Source organism: Sander lucioperca, chromosome 22 (genome assembly GCF_008315115.2).
Source record: "Sander lucioperca isolate FBNREF2018 chromosome 22, SLUC_FBN_1.2, whole genome shotgun sequence".
NCBI classification, from domain to species: Eukaryota; Metazoa; Chordata; class Actinopteri; order Perciformes; family Percidae; genus Sander; species Sander lucioperca.
In genome coordinates this window covers 24,313,539-24,331,120 of record NC_050194.1, presented here as the reverse complement: position 1 = coordinate 24,331,120, position 17,582 = coordinate 24,313,539, and the positions used below count along the sequence as shown (strand labels likewise).

Genomic DNA, 17,582 nt, shown 5'->3' with positions numbered 1-17,582 from the left:
AGGTCCCATGACATGGTGCTCTTTGGATGCTTTTATATAGACCTTAATGGTCCCCTAATACTGTATCTGAAGTCTCTTTTATATATACCTTAGTGGTCTCCTAATACTGTATCTGAAGTCTCTTTATATAGACCTTAGTGGTCCCCTAATACTGTATCTGAAGTCTCTTTTATATAGACCTTAGTGGTCCCTAATACTGTATCTGAAGTCTCTTTTATATAGACCTTAGTGGTCCCCTAATACTGTATCTGAAGTCTCTTTTATATAGACCTTAGTGGTCCCTAATACTGTATCTGAAGTCTCTTTTATATAGGCCTTAGTGGTCCCTAATACTGTATCTGAAGTCTCTTTATATAGACCTTAGTGGTCCCCTAATACTGTATCTGAAGTCTCTTTTATATAGACCTTAGTGGTCCCCTAATACTGTATCTGAAGTCTCTTTATATAGACCTTAGTGGTCCCCTAATACTGTATCTGACGTCTCTTTTATATAGGCCTTAGTGGTCCCTAATACTGTATCTGAAGTCTCTTTTATATAGACCTTAGTGGTCCCCTAATACTGTATCTGAAGTCTCTTTTATATAGACCTTAGTGGTCCCCTAATACTGTATCTGAAGTCTCTTTTATATAGACCTTAGTGGTCCCCTAATACTGTATCTGAAGTCTCTTTTATATAGACCTTAGTGGTCCCTAATACTGTATCTGAAGTCTCTTTTATATAGGCCTTAGTGGTCCCCTAATACTGTATCTGAAGTCTCTTTTATATAGGCCTTAGTGGTCCCTAATACTGTATCTGAAGTCTCTTTATATAGACCTTAGTGGTCCCCTAATACTGTATCTGAAGTCTCTTTTATATAGACCTTAGTGGTCCCTAATACTGTATCTGAAGTCTCTTTTATATAGGCCTTAGTGGTCCCCTAATACTGTATCTGAAGTCTCTTTATATAGACCTTAGTGGTCACCTAATACTGTATCTGAAGTCTCTTTTATATAGACCTTAGTGGTCCCTAATACTGTATCTGAAGTCTCTTTTATATAGGCCTTAGTGGTCCCCTAATACTGTATCTGAAGTCTCTTTATATAGACCTTAGTGGTCCCCTAATACTGTATCTGAAGTCTCTTTCCTGAAATTCAGCCTTGGTGCAGAATTACAGCCACTAGAGCCAGTCCCACAATGAGCTTTCCTTAGGATGTGCCATTTCTGTGTCTGTAGCTTTAAATGTTATTGAGGAGGAGAGAGGGGGGGGCAAGGTGGAGGGTGGGGGTGTGGCCTTGACCAACTGCCACTTTGCTCGTTTGAAAGCCTTGATGTCTCTTTCTCATGGGTGGGCCAAATTCTCTGGGTGGGCAAAGCAGAGAAAGGGGAGGTAACCTTTCCCCTTATGACGTCATAAGGAGAAGATTCCAGATCGGTCCATCTGAGCTTTCATTTTCTCAAAGGCAGAGCAGGATACCCAGGGCTCGGTTTACACCTATCACCATTTCTAGTCACTGGGGGACCATAGGCAGGCTGGGGGAACTCATATTAATGTTAAAAAAACTCATAAAGTGAAATGTTCATGCCATGGGACCTTTAACGTGTGCTTGTTGCCCCGTGTGCACTGATGCGCACATCTGTTGACATTTCCAAATGCCTTCCTACAGTTGCTTAATAAAAGCGGGCTGTCCACACAAACAAACGTACATGTGTCATTAGTATGAGAAAAAAAGAGATTTTAACTGTGTCGGGCTCGGGTCGGGCTCGGACGTAAATATCTTAATTCCTGTCGGGCTCGGGTCGGGTTCGGTTACTGCTCTGTCGGACGCGGGCCGGGCTCAGACAGAAAAATGTGGCCCGCATCCCTCTGGTTCTTTAGTCTTTCCTCTGGCTTCCTATCTGTCAGGGAGCTGATTTCAAACTACTGCTGTTGGTGTATAAAGCACTGAACGGTTTATTTCTGATCTGCTGCAACATTATGAAGCATCCAGACCTGTCAGGTGGCGGAGACAGGTCTGCTTTCTGTCCCCAGAGTCTGAACTAAACACGGAGAAACAGCGTTTCAGCTGTTTTTTATGCTCCACATATATCTGGGACAAACGCTCAGAAAACTGCAGATCCGCTGCAACTCTCAGCTCTTTTAAACCAAGGCTGAAGACTTTTCTGTTTGACGCTGCCTTTTCCATTTCTTACACTGCACTGTAACTTTCATTCTTGCATTTTTAGTCTTATTCTATTTTAGCTTGTTTTTTATATTCTATTCTCTCTAATGAATGTTTTTAATTGATCTTTAATGTTTTATGTAAAGCACTTTGAATTGCCTTGTTGCTGAAATGTGCTATAAAAACAAACTAGCCTTGCCTGAATGTGTCATATTAAGATTATAAATAATATATTGAGCTGAGGGACATACAGCAGGACCCTGGGAACATTAAAACACTGCCATATTGATGCAACTCTCATGTCTGTGAGTTTAACATAGGGCCTGGCTCCATCCGAAGTTTAAAAATACACCTACCAACACTTCTAAAGCTCTAAACTAACATGTTATAAATGTTAAAGAGCCCCTATTACACTCTTTTTCAGCATCATATTTGTACTCTTGGGGTCTACTAGAATAGGTTTACATGCTTTGATGTTCAAAAACATATTATGTTTCTCATACTGCCCATTGCTGCAGTCTGAGCTCTTGGCCCAGCCTTCCTGAAAAGCCCAGTCTGCTCTGATTGGTCAGCTGGCCCACTCTGTTGTGATTGGTCAACCAAATTCATACAAGCCGCTTAGCATGCTGTGCTTGCTCAGGCAGCACCTATGGGCAGCACATGTGAAAAACTGGGCTGGCTTTCCTAATCAGTGACATCACTAATGGAGGAATTTCAAACAGGAATGTGGGCGAGGCGTTTTCAGGCAGTTGAAAAAAAGAGCTGTCTGTGGGAGAGAAAGCTCCCTTAGGAGTGAAATGTGTTTTTTTGTACTTTATACATCTTTTACATACACAAAAAAAAACAAAACGATATAACACACTAAAAGATGGGGAAAATCCAAAAAAAAGCATAAATGAGGGCTCTTTAATACACTTGGTCGGTGACTCGTCATAGCTGGGGGCATGGCCTGTGGCGGAGTCGCCGTGAGGGAAAACAGTCCTTTCCCTCTGACCGGATAACATAGCGTTAACCCAGTATGGACTACTCAAAAGCACTTTTACCGCTTGACAGAGCAAGATACATTCAAAAAACTGAGCTGTATTGGGTTGGATTGTCCGTAAATTATAAGTGACTGGACAAAAGACCAGGTGGTGTCGTTTCCCAACATTTTTTGTTAACGTTAGCTACCTGATTGAGTCTCCAGGTAAGAGACAGCTAACGTTAACCGTTAGCTAATTTTAGATGATTCAGTCTGACTGTATTATCAGTAACGTTATCCCAGGGTCATCAAACAGTCTATTGTTATCCCACGTTCATTAAAGCTATACTAAAGACTAGTATGTCTAAGCATGTTAAATGAATAAATTCCGTGTAACTGTTACAGTTTGTAGCAGCGACGTCAGTGGTATTAACACCGGCTCCGTCTGTCTATTCGACAGTATATCAAACTTCAGATCAGGATTTTTTTCAATTTATTAGAAGTGCAGAACGCCACACAGCAACTTTTCGGCATTGTACAAAGCAAAAAAACAACCGTAAATATGACAAAGATTTGAAAGAAGTGCTCATATTATGCTTTTTTAGCTTTTTCCCTTTCCTTTAGCTCTGACTGGCTAGTAGTCCTTACCTAGGTACTGTCAGGGCACGCCCTCATACTCTGCTTCTGACTGGCTAGTAGTCCTTACCTAGGTACTGTCAGGGCACGCCCTCATACTCTGCTTCTGACTGGCTAGTAGTCCTTACCTAGGTACTGCACATGTGCGACTCCCAACAAAGATGGAACAGAAGTGAGATGTCTCACTCTGTAGCTAAAACAGAGAGCTCAACACACAGGGTGAAAAGAGGAGCTGCAGCAATGTGCAGTACAACATAAATATGGTGTTTTTTGAAAATTAAACCATGTAAACCTATTCTGGTACAACCTCTAAATACTATGAACCTGAAAATAAGCATAATGTGAGCACTTTAAAGATTAACTGCTAACAAGGTCTACACTCAGTTCATATGGTTTGTTTTCCCCCACGGCATCAATGGAAATTACTTTTCCCCGTAATGCCAACCAAGTCTGTATACATGTCCTTTTAAATTTCTGTACACAAACAGAAATGTAAAAGGACAAAGTGTGGTTTTGTGTGCCAGGCCAGCTGTTTCCCTCTGCTTCCAGTCTTTATCTTTATCTAGCTGAATACTTGGCTCACGAACATGAGAGTGGTAGCAATTAACTTGTTAAACTCTCTGCAAGATAGTGAGTAATTCTACTTCCTAAAATATTTAACTATTAGTTTATCTCCAGTAAGTTTACAGTATGTTTTATTTCAATGTGAGTTTAATGTTTGTTTAAAATACACTACAAAAATCAGATATTGCCCATCAGTGTGTTCACATTTCCTTTTACATCTTTCGTCTTTCTTCTCAGTATGAAATTAAGTTCTTTTTATTAGCAATGCAGGAGAAATGTTCGAAAACGAAGCATAAATATCTGAGATTATAGAGTTTATTTATTCTCCTCTGTTGGTCGCACAGGAGCATCCGCTGCCTGAGAAACATCATCCACTGGAACCTGATCACCGCCTTTATCCTGAGGAACGCCACCTGGTTTATCGTCCAGATGACCATGAGTCCCGAGGTGCATGAAAGCAACGGGGTACGTATCGCTTCAAACCAACAAGACGCACCTTTGTTTTAAAGTGCTCATATTATGCTCATTTTCAGGTTCATAATTGTATTTAGAGGTTGTACCAGAATAGGTTTACATGGTTTAATTTTCAAAAAACACCATATTTTTGTTGTACTGCACATTGCTGCAGCTCCTCTTTTCACCCTGTGTTCAGGTCTCTGTTTTATAATAATAAAGGAAAGGGGAAAAGCCAAAAAGCATAATATGAGCACTTTAAGTTAAAGCTATAGTGCGTAGTTTCTGTCTCCCCCCAAGCCTTCCGTGACTGCGCACCGCCCCCCCCCCTCCCCACTCCTTCACACAGTTACTAGTTTAGTTTAATGTTTATTCAGTGAGGCCTTGGGTCGCTGTGAGCCACCAGAAGAGTTTGAATACTCCTCATCCTGCATTCTCCAAGTCTGTTAACTCTATTGGACGGATCCAAAATCTATCAAAGGTGTTCAGTTCCTTTTAAGTTATCCCCCTTATGTTGCTGGGAAATAAAACTGGTATAACAAAGATTTGGCAAATATGTGAGTCATGAAAAAGAGTTTCTAGCCTTACAGTAAAACTCTTAAATCTCAAATGGAGCTTCCTTTGACAACCCAACAAGGAATCAGGGTAATTCCTGCATAGACAAAGTTTTGGCGCTCCCGCAGAGAGGTTTTAGCCAGCGCCAAAGGAAAAGCACGATTGCCAAAACGTCTGATTTTTAGCAGCCAGCCTCCTGTTATCCACAGCTGCTATATCGCCTACACATGCGGCTGACACAGATTTTACTAGATCTGGACGCTCCGCTGTGAAGTGCTAATGGGATCTCCGTTTGCAGAGTCGGACTGTAACGGACTCTCCCGGTGACCCTGCTGGTCTGTGGATCGGCGGCACAGCGAGAAACCGTAAAATTTCAATTCAGGAGCAAAATGTGCTCCGTGGGAAAAAGTTACAGAATTTTGTAGTTTTCTTGACATAAAGAAAGACGTTATCACCATATATTTGTGCCTAAAAATGTATCAGAATGCAGGAAATGAAGTCTTTGACTCTCAAAACTTCCTGGGGGAGGACGCCCAGATCCCCGCTTCATATGTGTCCCCCCCCCCAATGGGCCATTCTGAGCCAGGAAAAACGCTGGGAATAAATTCCTTACTGAAAACGATGATAATGTAACTTAAAGAACATTTTTATGTTTGGCAGTAAGATGAAATATTGTTTTTTTTGTTTAAGAAACTGTAAAATGTTTAAGGGAAGAATTCATTTTGCAGGTTTGGTGCCGTCTCGTCACCGCCTCCTTCAACTATTTCCACTCCACCAACTTCTTCTGGATGTTTGGCGAGGGCTGCTACCTGCACACCGCCATCGTCCTCACCTACTCCACCGACAAGCTGCGCAAGTGGATGTTCATCTGCATCGGCTGGTGTATGTACACTTACTGCTACACAATTAGCATCACCACATCATGCAATCCTTGAGGGGATGTTGTGAAGTGGGGCTGTATGAGATACTCATCCATAGTGTATTAGCTACAGTAGATGAAAGCTAAGAAATGTACAGCATCAGTTCAAGTTTAAAGGGGAACTGAATCCGTTATCTCTGCTCCCTTCAAAGCCACCACACTCCTTTCATTATTATTATCGCAGGACATTTTACAGATAAAGTAGGTATAAACCACTCCATAATTTACAGAGACCCAACAACTCCCCCCAAGAGCAAGCATTTGGTGCAACAGCGGTGAGGAAAAACTTCCTTTTAACAGGCAGAAACCTTGAACAAAACCTGGCTTTTGGTGGGCGGCCATCTACCGCAACCGGTTGGAGAGAGGGGGGGGGGAGAGAGAGAGTGTAATACCTCATTACAATAAACAAACTAACCGATGGAGGCAGTGATAGAGCAGCAACTCCCGTGTTCTGCGAGGTAAAATGACTGTTTTTGTCAAAGGAGTCTGGTGGCTTTGAAGAGAGCAGAGATAACGGCTTCAGTTCCCTGTCGTAAAGGGCTGTCTGACAGCAAGGGAAAGCGCTGAAAATACTCTAAATATAGCGTACACTTAAACTGACAAAGATGTTTTTAGGGGTCTAAAATGTGTCTAGCTGCTGCCCCCGTCCACAGCAGGACATTGCTTAGCTTCCGTGTTGGTACTCCTGCCTGCTTCTCCAAACTGGGGGCGTGCCGACCGCCATCTACTGTAGCTAACACACTGACTCTGGAGAAGTAGCTCACACAACCATGGATGTATTATAAGAACTGGATACACCGAAAGGGGATTAAATGATTAAATAGTGCGGCTCTTCTAGACTTTTCAAATGTAATCAAACCGAATGGATCAAAATTCTGATAGTTGTGACGGTCAAAAAAATGTATCCACTGATTTGCAATGTCTTTTTCGCCATATAAGTCTATGCGGAAAAGTCTTTTTGGGCCAGAGGGCATCACGTGACAGGCTGGGAGTTGCAATTACATCATTCAGTATGTTCAATTTGATTCAAAGAGCAGTGCACTTCCTGGGGGCATGCAAACAGTACAACCCCACTTCAAAAAATCCAAACTATCCCTTTTGAAAGAATAGCTTGACATTATGCAAAATGCACTTATATGCTATCTTGCTGAGAGTTAAATAAGACTGATATCACTCTGTCTCATGCGTTAAGCGTGGACCTGAGCCTGGAAAATGTGGCTTAGCTTAGCATTAGGACTGAATACAGGGGGGAAATGGCTAACTTTGCTCCTACCAACACCTCTAAAGCTCAATAATTATCATGTTATATCTTGTTTGTTTAATCCGTACACAAACAGAAATGTAAAAGGGACAGCATTTTGTTTTTATGGGGGAGCTATATGCCAGACTAGCTTGTTTCCACTTGCTTCCAGTCTTTATTCTAAGCTAAGCTAACTGTCTCCAGGCTCTACCAGACTCCATTTAAAAAAACAAAACTTTTAGCGTGTATAGAGCCAACATATTTTCACATGTAAATCGGTAAACTATGTGTTTATTTCAACCAAAACTAGAGTTGTGATGGTTGGAAAAGTGGAAAGATGACCCAAAACGGCTTTTCATCATTTTATTTTATTTCTGTCGACTTTGAATGAAGTGTATTTTACGATGCTAAGATTACTGTTAATTTACATGGGGTCTGGTGGCGTTAGCAAACGCAAGTTTGCGGATGTTTTTATGTTTTAAAAAAAGGATCTTACTCTTTAACAGAAAGGTTGACCTTCTTAGAAATCCTTTCCATAATGTTGTCAGACACTTAGAATATTAATCTGGGCTTGTCATTGGCAAAACAAGCACTTTTGTGAACGTAAATAGAAGCTGGACAATTGCCAAATTAACTTATATTATAGCTTGATTTGCTGACTGCCGACTGCAGCGATCTTTCTTAATACTGGAACAATGTCAATGATTGTTGTTCCCATCAGTCACTTAGACACAAAAACATCCAGGTCCAGGTTGAAGTTAAGTTACCCTTTACCTCCTTGGGTAAACTTTGCTTCTATAGAACAAATTGACACAAATTTACCCAACAATGGGAGCATTTGACTTGATGGAGATACCAGGTTTTGGCGTGACAGCTGGGAAACGTATTGGTGTGGAGTTTACTAACACCTCGTTTCACACCGTCAAACTAAACTATGTGCGGCTGAGATTAGGTGTATTGTGCCATGTGGATTACATTTCCCCCCGGGCAGCGTGAAGCCTCCGTGTGAAAGGGGAGATGGCAGCACATTTCAGGGCAGCCGTGAAAACATAAATAAGATCAAATTTTATTTGCTTCGCTTCGCTTTAACTCAGGCTCCAGGAGCCAACACATTATTAAAACAGAGAGGGTTATGGACAAGAGACGACAACGAGACAAATTACATTTTTCAAGTAATCTGCAGCTTGTGTGAGTCGATTTTCCTGAGGTCTAACATTGCACTGATGACAGTATATTGCTAATGAAGTGGAAAGCTTCCACAGACATGAGACCTATATGTGTGACGTGACGGCTGGCAATGTCTTGATGGTCAAATAATGGCTGTTTGTCTGCTCTATTGTACTCCTATAAGTCAGTAAATCAGACGATCACTCTGCATTATCATCTACCAGAGTCCAGCTTTTCATTCATTCACAAAGAAGCGTTCTGAAGGTGACATGTCTTGGCTTGCATCTGTGGATCACGGCACACAAGCAACAATAGGTTTTGACAGAGCTTGGCAGGCGCTGGTGAAAAAGAAAAAGACTGGGATTTCATATTGCAGCGTGAAATCCCTGGAGTGATATTTTGTAATCTGAATAACAGAGAAAGATGAAAGAAGAATCTTTCATTTATCTTTTTTTTTCTTTTTTTCCCTCTCTCAGGTATTCCATTCCCTATAATTGTGGCATGGGCGATTGGGAAGCTGTACTATGACAATGAGAAGTAAGTCCTTTGTTGTGACTGCTCTTAGATATTCAAGGACAAAGTCAAAACGTATTACATTGAGGAAATGAATGTCTATTAATAACCTGCTGTAATCACATTTGCATTGTACAATATTCTTAATTAAATATTACCCCTGTGGCCATTGGCACTTGGATAGGGAGTGCTTAGTGCTTGATTGATATTAAGTGGTCTCTTTTTGCACCTAGTAGGCAGGTGAAAATGGATTCAGCATTTGATTAATGTGCACTGAAAAACATCTAATGTAAGTCCTTAAAGTATAAGCATCATTGTTTTTCCTCTAAATGGGGACATCCATTGCAGAGGCATTATGTTTGCAGTTTAGCCATCCGTACGTTCATCCTATTCTCGTTAACGCGATATCTCAGGAACGCCTTGAGGGAATTTCTTCAAATTTGGCACAAACGTCCACTTAGACTCAAAGATGAACTGATTTGTGTGATCAAGAGTTCCTACTCTAATTATGACGAAATGTCACCCAAATGTCTAACAGGATAAAATGATGACACTTTTTATCCAAAAGGTCAAAGGTCAACTTCACTATGACAACGTAACTTTTTCCTGCCCATTATTATGCAACGTCATAACTCAGGAACAGAAGGGGAGACCTTTGGTTGGAGACTGAATTGGAGACATTAATCTTGAAGCTGTGCTGACTGTTTAGATCTTCTGTGCTTCTGGGTTGAAGATGTGTGAAGCATGCACGTTTTGCCAAAAAAATACACTTAATTCCTTTTATCAAGGGCGTAGTGCCCTCCCTGTAAGTGTGGGGCCCTCCGTCCACCGCACTTACAACAGGTCTCAGGTGATTTGAACGCACACCATAAGTGTGTACGTTACTCAGGTTGCATTAGTTGATTGATAGACTCTATAAAATAAAATAAAATAAAATATAGTCAATAATAAAATAATATATAATAAAAATATATACAAAAGAATATAGGGCGGAAAACTCATTCAAATATGCAATAATTAGGATCAGTGTTTATGATGGAATAGTGGCATTAGAATGTGCTAGAGGCCCCCAAATTTGGGCTATTACGACCAAATTTATTCAAATGTGAAATAAATGTCTTATGTTTTTGCATATTGATGACCTTAGTACCACGTACTATACCTATACTATAGTGTGGCCAGTTAAAATGTTAGCAGGTCTCCCATTGGGCAAGATGTGGCAGTAAAACTGCTATCCGCTATCCGGGCGCCCCACTGTAGTTTATTATGACCCAATCTTACACACACCGGCCTGCTGCCACATATATCACTAGAGCACCTAATATGGATTAATCCGCCACTGAAAATATTTCCCAACAAATACACTATATAGCCGTGTTTTAGTAACGTTAAATGCTAAAAACTACAGTGAGTAGCTGTTTTAGGAAATTACTGAGCCTTTTTTTAAATTAAACTATAATTTGTGACCAATGTTTAAAGATGTATGTCTTCAGTAGGAACCAAAGACGTCAGAAAGTGTTTAGACGTGTATTTTGGTCTTTTTGTAGAATTTGTTGACAAAATGAATAATACAGAACACCACCAGCCTTATCCGATAATGTACTTCCAAGTGAATAAATCAACCAGTACAGGAAGATATTTCAACTATGTTATATTTATATCTTATTTAATATGTCAGTGAGTATTATCTAAAATAAGCTTCCTTTTTTTCTTGCTTCCCGGTGCAGAAACCTGCCTTATAATACCTTCTTGTTTCGAGACGAAGACACTAATTTCCAGAATCATTTTTATTTGAAATAGCCTCATTACACTGGCAGATGTTTTAATTTCGAGAAAATTAGCTTTTTATGACTCAATTATAAAGGGAAATACATTGGTACAGTTTGGTATCTAAATGGGTTTGAGTTTAAATGTTTTAAATGTGTACTATATTTTTAAGAATTTCTCACCTCTAGCCAGAATTATTATGAATGTTCTTATAATATATATTTTGAGAAAATGATTGACTGAAAAACGTGTCTAAACATCTGAGCACAAATTGCTGAACTCAGAGAGAAGGATGAGTGACACTATAAGTACTTCCTGTAAGAAGTAAGCATGATTTCTGGTTTGATTTCAGGTGCTGGTTTGGGAAGCGAGCTGGTGTTTACACGGACTACATCTACCAAGGTCCCATGATTCTTGTCTTAGTGGTAAGAGTCTGTGTTTTTTCTCTTGCAGTAGCAGCATTTTACATCAATCGCTGATACAATTAGTCTTTATTATGTCTTTTGAATGCCTGCCGGGCGTGAAATGTTGAAAACCGCAACACATTCTTCATGTTAGAAATGATAAATGACAAGTTCTAACCCTTTACCTGTCGAGCATAACGTTTAAATCTCTGCTGCCTGGCACTTTGTACAGTAAGAAATATGGGAATCCTTTTGGAAAACAAGAATGGAATCCAAGAATATGTCCAGTCCTGTTTGTACCTACCACGATTTATCTCTGACATCGGGTTATTTCCATACCCTGAGGGGATGTTTTCCATTCCTTCATTTCATTATTTCATCAGGTGGATCTGTGTGTTGTCACCATGGGCGTAGGAAGCAAATGAAAATGTGGGTGGGACAATCTTAATAGTCTAAACGAGTGGTCTAGGGGTCATCCCACACAGGGCTTAAAGTGGGATCTGGCAGGTGGGGGAATCCTAAGATCCAGAGGGGGGGACATTTTAAGTTTAAAGTTTCTTAGGGACTGTTCGTCATTTATTTAAGGGGCCACCAGAGGAGTTTTGGGGCCTTTAGGCTAAAAAGACTTGACCCTCCCCTCGCCAGTAATAATTTTTCTACGATCCTCCAAAATGATTTGAAAAAGAAGCATGACCCTCCCCTTATGTGCTAGCTTGCGCTTAACAAATATATACAGATACCATTTGATTTTTTACAGCCATGACGTACATGACTAAACCTCTGCATCCTCATCTTACACATTACACTCCTCTGTTATGGTGTGGTGGCCATTTCAGTAGATTTACTCACTAACATTGTTGTGGAAACACAATAAGCATGGAAACTAAATGCACACTTCATGCATTACTGCATTACTTCAAATACTAATTTACTCCTCTAGTAAACTAGTATTCATATGAATTAAAACAATAAAACATTGAGACCATTCAGCAAAGGACCCTGGGAAACTTCAACACGGGTTGCTATGGACTCGTCACTAGGCTTCCTCAGTCGTATATTTAGCACATAGCTGCCGAAGCTGAACATTTTATTCCAAAACATATATGTTTATTTTTAAAGCAGATTTTAAATTACATTGTAACAATTTAACAATTCGCCCTTATGAAATCCAATCGCGGCACGGCTGTCTTGCAATAGACAGACGGTGGCGGAATGCCCCGACACTTAAATTCAACAAAAATGTAACAGTAAACAATCAATGTTGGACCTACAGTCTGTTGAGATGCCTCTCCAAACTCATTATAAAACGTTAAGACACGTTGAGAAAAAAAGATCCGTATTTTGCCGTAATCCAATGACACGAAAAAAAGTAATCCACAGTGATCAGTAGATCCACAAACAGAGTCACGGTGTTTCCAGCAAGGCGTCACATTCACCAGCAAGCTCCAAACAGGTGAACGAGGCCTCTCTTCTTCGTTTAAACAAAGTGGAATAAACGTATAAAAGTCCAAATTTACACAAAACCCACAGTCAATTAGTACGCTGACATCACATGTATATACATGGCATTTAGGAAACCTTTATTGCAAGGTTGGCACGGCAAGATGTCGAGACTAGTGCAACAGTAACTTTGGTTTTTTGCGTCCTGCTGCTCCCATCGTCAGCCAGGTAAAATTTTTTTTACTAAAGCAGTATATGAAATCAGTTCCTTCCCGAGACTATTTAGCAGAGGCACCGTGGCTCTGTCCGGCACTTAGCGCCACCCAAGATGATTGTGATTGGTTTAAAGAAATGCCAATAAACCAGAGCACGTTTTTCTCCCATCCCAGAATGCTGTGTGGACTAGCCAGACCTTCCTCCGCAGCGCTGTGGAGGAAGGTCTGGCAATGCGAGTCTAGTAAGTGACTGTCCTCCTTTTTATTACAGACATATGAACTCACCACAGACAGTTGCCTTGTTCATGGACTCACAGCGGTGAATAGGGGAAACACTGGAATGGATATTTGGCGTTATTTTAAACAAACAGGAAACACTGATGTATGAAACTGCCAATCAGATTGATTTACTTATTAATCAAAGGTGCCAGAACGCCGTTCCAGATCGTTCCAGCCCACTTTAATGAATGTTTTAAAAGAGTAGATGTCATTTCCTGTATTCTGGTGCCTTTTAACAGGTGGTTTAATACTTTTATCTTGCTTGAAAAAGATGGGTACATTTTGTAATGTCACCCAGAGGAAGTAGTTGGTTCCATATCACATATTTAGAGATATTAAAAAGCTAAAAGTACAGAAATTGATTCAATGACTAAATCAGAGCCTTTTTTAATATTAACCACTCATTGTTTATCTAAACTTGAGGATCTCTTCATGCATGAAATTGCAAATTCTGCTAAGGTCTAATGTGTAGGGATTTCTCCCATCTAGCATTGAGATCATATATCGCAATCAACTCTCTCACACCACGCAGTTCAAAGTACGTATTACAGCTACGGTAGCCTTCACGCTTCAAAAAGCCGGTCTCTTGCTCTTTTCAATCTCCTTTTTCTTTTTCTGGGCGAGGAAGAAGAGTCCTGTTCCTGAAATTTGGATTTTGAATACGCGTGGTCCTCCATGTTTCCTTCTTCAAACTTGCCGGGGCCGGGAAGCTACAATACCCGTTAGCAGCGTTAGCAGCAGCTGTGAGTTTATCATGTGACAGAGAAAACGTGAAAGGCGGAGCAGTATATCCTGTATGTCCCTTACCGGCTAACGTATTTCAAGATGGAGCATGAATATGGAGCGTCTACCCCAGTTCATGCGAACGCAAATGTAAAATTTCAAGCCAAAAGGAATACTTGGAATTGATGGTGGTGGTAAATATTCATGAAAAAGGACAAGTTTGTGAACGGGCAACACAGATTCTGATAATGAACATTTAAACACGTTACACACTGGACCTTTAATGTTTAGTGAAAAGGAGAGGACAACTGTAGTCAGAGTGCCTCTCTGCATTCTCTATTAAACTATTCATCCATTCAGTATCCAGTCATTTCTACTGCTCCTAAGAATCACCAGGACCCGAGGCCGACGTTATCCCGGTGACTTTGTTCACACACACATTTTTACACTCATATAAATAGCACTGCTGTGGGGGTGGGTTCAGCTTAATGGAAAATCTCATGGGCTCTGGGCGGGTCAGAAAGTGACAAAACAGAGTCCGAGTAGCCTAAGTTATTATTGGGGTCGGAATCACAGGGTACGTCATGATACGATACACGACACATGGCTCACAATACCAATAATATCACAATACAGCATTTCTGCGGTAATTAATATATTGCTAGACAATCCTATAATGATACATCACGATATCGGTCGAACTATGAAATGCCGTGAAAAGGTTAAGTGCAGGTTTTCTCTCTTTATTCACTGCAAGTCCAAACTGTTAGAAAACAGCCAAATTCTCCAGCACAAGTTTTTCAGTCTGTAAATTAAAATCACAGAGCTGTAGAGCAACTATGGGTCCAGACTTTGGACTTAAACGTGGCTGGGGCATCTGTTATTGTCCTCTAACTGTTGTCCGTAATCCCGTTGAAAATCTCTTCTTCTTCGGCTGGTTAATTTATGTTCAAGTTTTCCTCGTTTATGTGTTTACCGCCAGCTCGAGAAGCAATGAAGTAGCAACGCTGGTTAGGTAAAGGTGCCCAATATCAGTCATTTCGGAAAATAAATCACAAAAGTAAAAAACAAATGCGTTTTGGAAAATAGTTCTTTATTTGATTATCAAAAATTTGTTTTCTATACAGAGATATCGACATCGGTTATTGGTATCGGCCACAATTTTCACATCGGTGCATCACTAGGTTTTATTCCTCGACGCAGAGGCCCAGGGTTCGAATCTGACCTGTAGCAGAGTTCCTGCATGTCTTGCCCCTCTCTCTCCCCTTTCATGCTGTCCTGGTGATTAAAGGAGGAAATGCCCAAAAAATCATCTTAAAAAACAAAACAAAAAAATGACAACAATATATTGCAGTATCGATACACCCCTAGTTATTAATATCTTACAGAAACATTGAACCTTCCACCATCTTCTCCTCTCTGTCTCTAAAACCACGGTAGGATGCGTGCGTGCGTGCGTGCGTGCGTGCGTGGTGAAAGGTAGCATTGAAAATTTGGTTTGGAGTTTCTTTGATTTGGGCAATCTTTTAATAAGCAGGCAGAATGGTTTTGATAATGAAGCACTGACACAGAGCTCTGAAAAAAAGGCAGAGTGAAAAGATCAGCGATTTTAATTATTTAATTATAATTATAATCAATTCTAATTAGGATTTCGGCTTCTTACGATCACAAAGACAATGTAATCAAGAAAAACTATTATTTTGCACATTACGTTTTGCAAGTAAACTCTTATTTTGTCTTGTGTTCTTAATGAAAGAAAACAAATTAAAATGGGATGTTAAATAATCATGACTTTAATATTGACCAACATAATCGTGATTATGTTTTTTCCATAAATTGAGCAGCCCTATCTTCTTGTTTTTTTTTCGACAAAAACATGTTAAAAGTGGGGGGTCTAAACTAATAATTTCAAAAAGTCCCACCCCCACATAATGACTCCGACGCCTGTGGCTGTCACTCTCATCTGCATCCAGCTCCACATTCGGCCGCTAAACTTTAAATTACTGCAATATAACACCTGCAGGACTCTCCGTCAGCATTCAGAGCAGAGCAGAGATGTGTTGATGTGACTCCTCCTCGTTCTGCTAACAGTCTGTGGGCCTCAGACACTCAGCCCTCCAGCCTGGCTTATGTTGAATGATCCTGCAGATTTTGGAGATTGTCTAGGGACTCAGGCCGGCTCCTTGTACAAGATTTAGTCATCTCTCGTCTGCACTACAGTAACTCCCTCCTGGCAGCGCTTCTAAAATGCTGTCCTTGGCCCAGTGGTGGAAAGTACATTTACTCAAGTTGTGTACAATTTTGAGGTACTTGTGCTTCTACTCTGCTACATTTCAGAGGGAAAATATTGTCATTTTTACTCCTCTGCATTTATTTTAAAGGTGCACTATGAGTTTCTGCATGACTTCACTTCTGTTGACGTTCCAAGTAAATACCAAACAAAACAGAGCAAGCTCGCCCCTCCCCCCATGTTTCTGTAACTGTCATGACTAACTGACTAATGGCGTTTTTCCGTTACATGGTACCTGCTCGACTCGCCTCGACTCAACTCGCCTCACTGTGCGTCCATTTTCCATCGCAGATTTTAGTACCGCCTCAGCGTGGCTGCTCGTCAGCGTGGCTGCTCGTCAGAGCGGCGCCGCAGTAAACTGCCATGACACACACACAGAACGTGGAAGGTGTTGTTGTTGCCAGAAGACACATTTTGTTTCAAATGAAGCTGGAGGCAGCAAAAAACACAGCTGGCTAAACTATTTAAAAATGGCGGGTTTGTTCAGGACACCCCCGTCTGTCGCTTTCACGTCACCTTTTGGTATCGGCTCAGCTTGCTTGGAACCTCGACTGAGGAGGTACTAAAAAAAGTACCTGTTAGCAGGTACCAGGGACTTTTTTTCGTATTCGTATGTATGGAAAACCAAAAAAGGTGAGTAGAGTCGAGTCGAGCAGGTACCATGTAATGGAAAAGTGCCATTACTGTCACTGACCCCCACCCCCTCCCCCAACCATCTTGTCGGTGATTGGCTGGAACATGGTTTGTTGTATTTTGGTGCCCAGCCTGTGCCCCTACTGTTTGTTTGACGTTTACGACCCCTGTGTTGTCTCCTGAGACCGGGCTGTCTCCTGAGACCGGGCTGTCTCCTGAGACCGGGCTTTTTCACAGTGTGTTCAGGGGGCAGGCAGCTAGCGGATCAAGGAGAGATGCCTACCATTTGAGACAAAAATGAAATTGCGCTGAAACCATGCAGGAACTCATGGTGTACTTTTAAAGCTTTAGTTATTATGTTGATTCAGACTATTGATTAAAAATAAAAAATGTTATTTCACAGATTAAGTCCACATCTACACTACTACATTTTCATTTTTTAAGTGGCGTGTTGATACAAAAAACAATCTCCGTCCACATAAGAGTTTTAGCTCCAGTAGCAGAACTAATCTCCGTCCATATTAACACGTCTGACAACACACATCACATGACCATTCACACACACTGGGCATGTGCGTGCCGGTGTAAACAGGAAGCAGATTGTCTGATGTTACCATAGACAGTATATAAGAGTGGACCAACAGATCCCGTTGCTCTGGACGGAGACCAGTGAAGGCCGTTAGA

General features: G+C 40.9%; 1 protein-coding gene across 4 annotated transcripts in view; it reads left to right on the top strand.

Annotated features, from left to right (window-relative positions):
• LOC116061376 (corticotropin-releasing factor receptor 1-like) overlaps positions 1-17,582 on the top strand; it is an 89,302-nt gene that overhangs the window by 53,946 nt on the left and 17,774 nt on the right. For all 4 annotated transcript variants that reach the window (XR_004896386.1, XM_035997664.1, XM_031315544.2 and 1 more), the window contains 4 exons: positions 4,645-4,765; positions 6,037-6,190; positions 9,111-9,171; positions 11,267-11,339. Coding sequence is in view for 3 of the 4 variants with exons in the window: in XM_035997664.1 (XP_035853557.1) it covers positions 4,645-4,765; positions 6,037-6,190; positions 9,111-9,171; positions 11,267-11,339 (409 nt within the window). In the remaining variant the exon portion in view is untranslated. The remainder of the gene's footprint in view (positions 1-4,644; positions 4,766-6,036; positions 6,191-9,110; positions 9,172-11,266; positions 11,340-17,582) is intronic.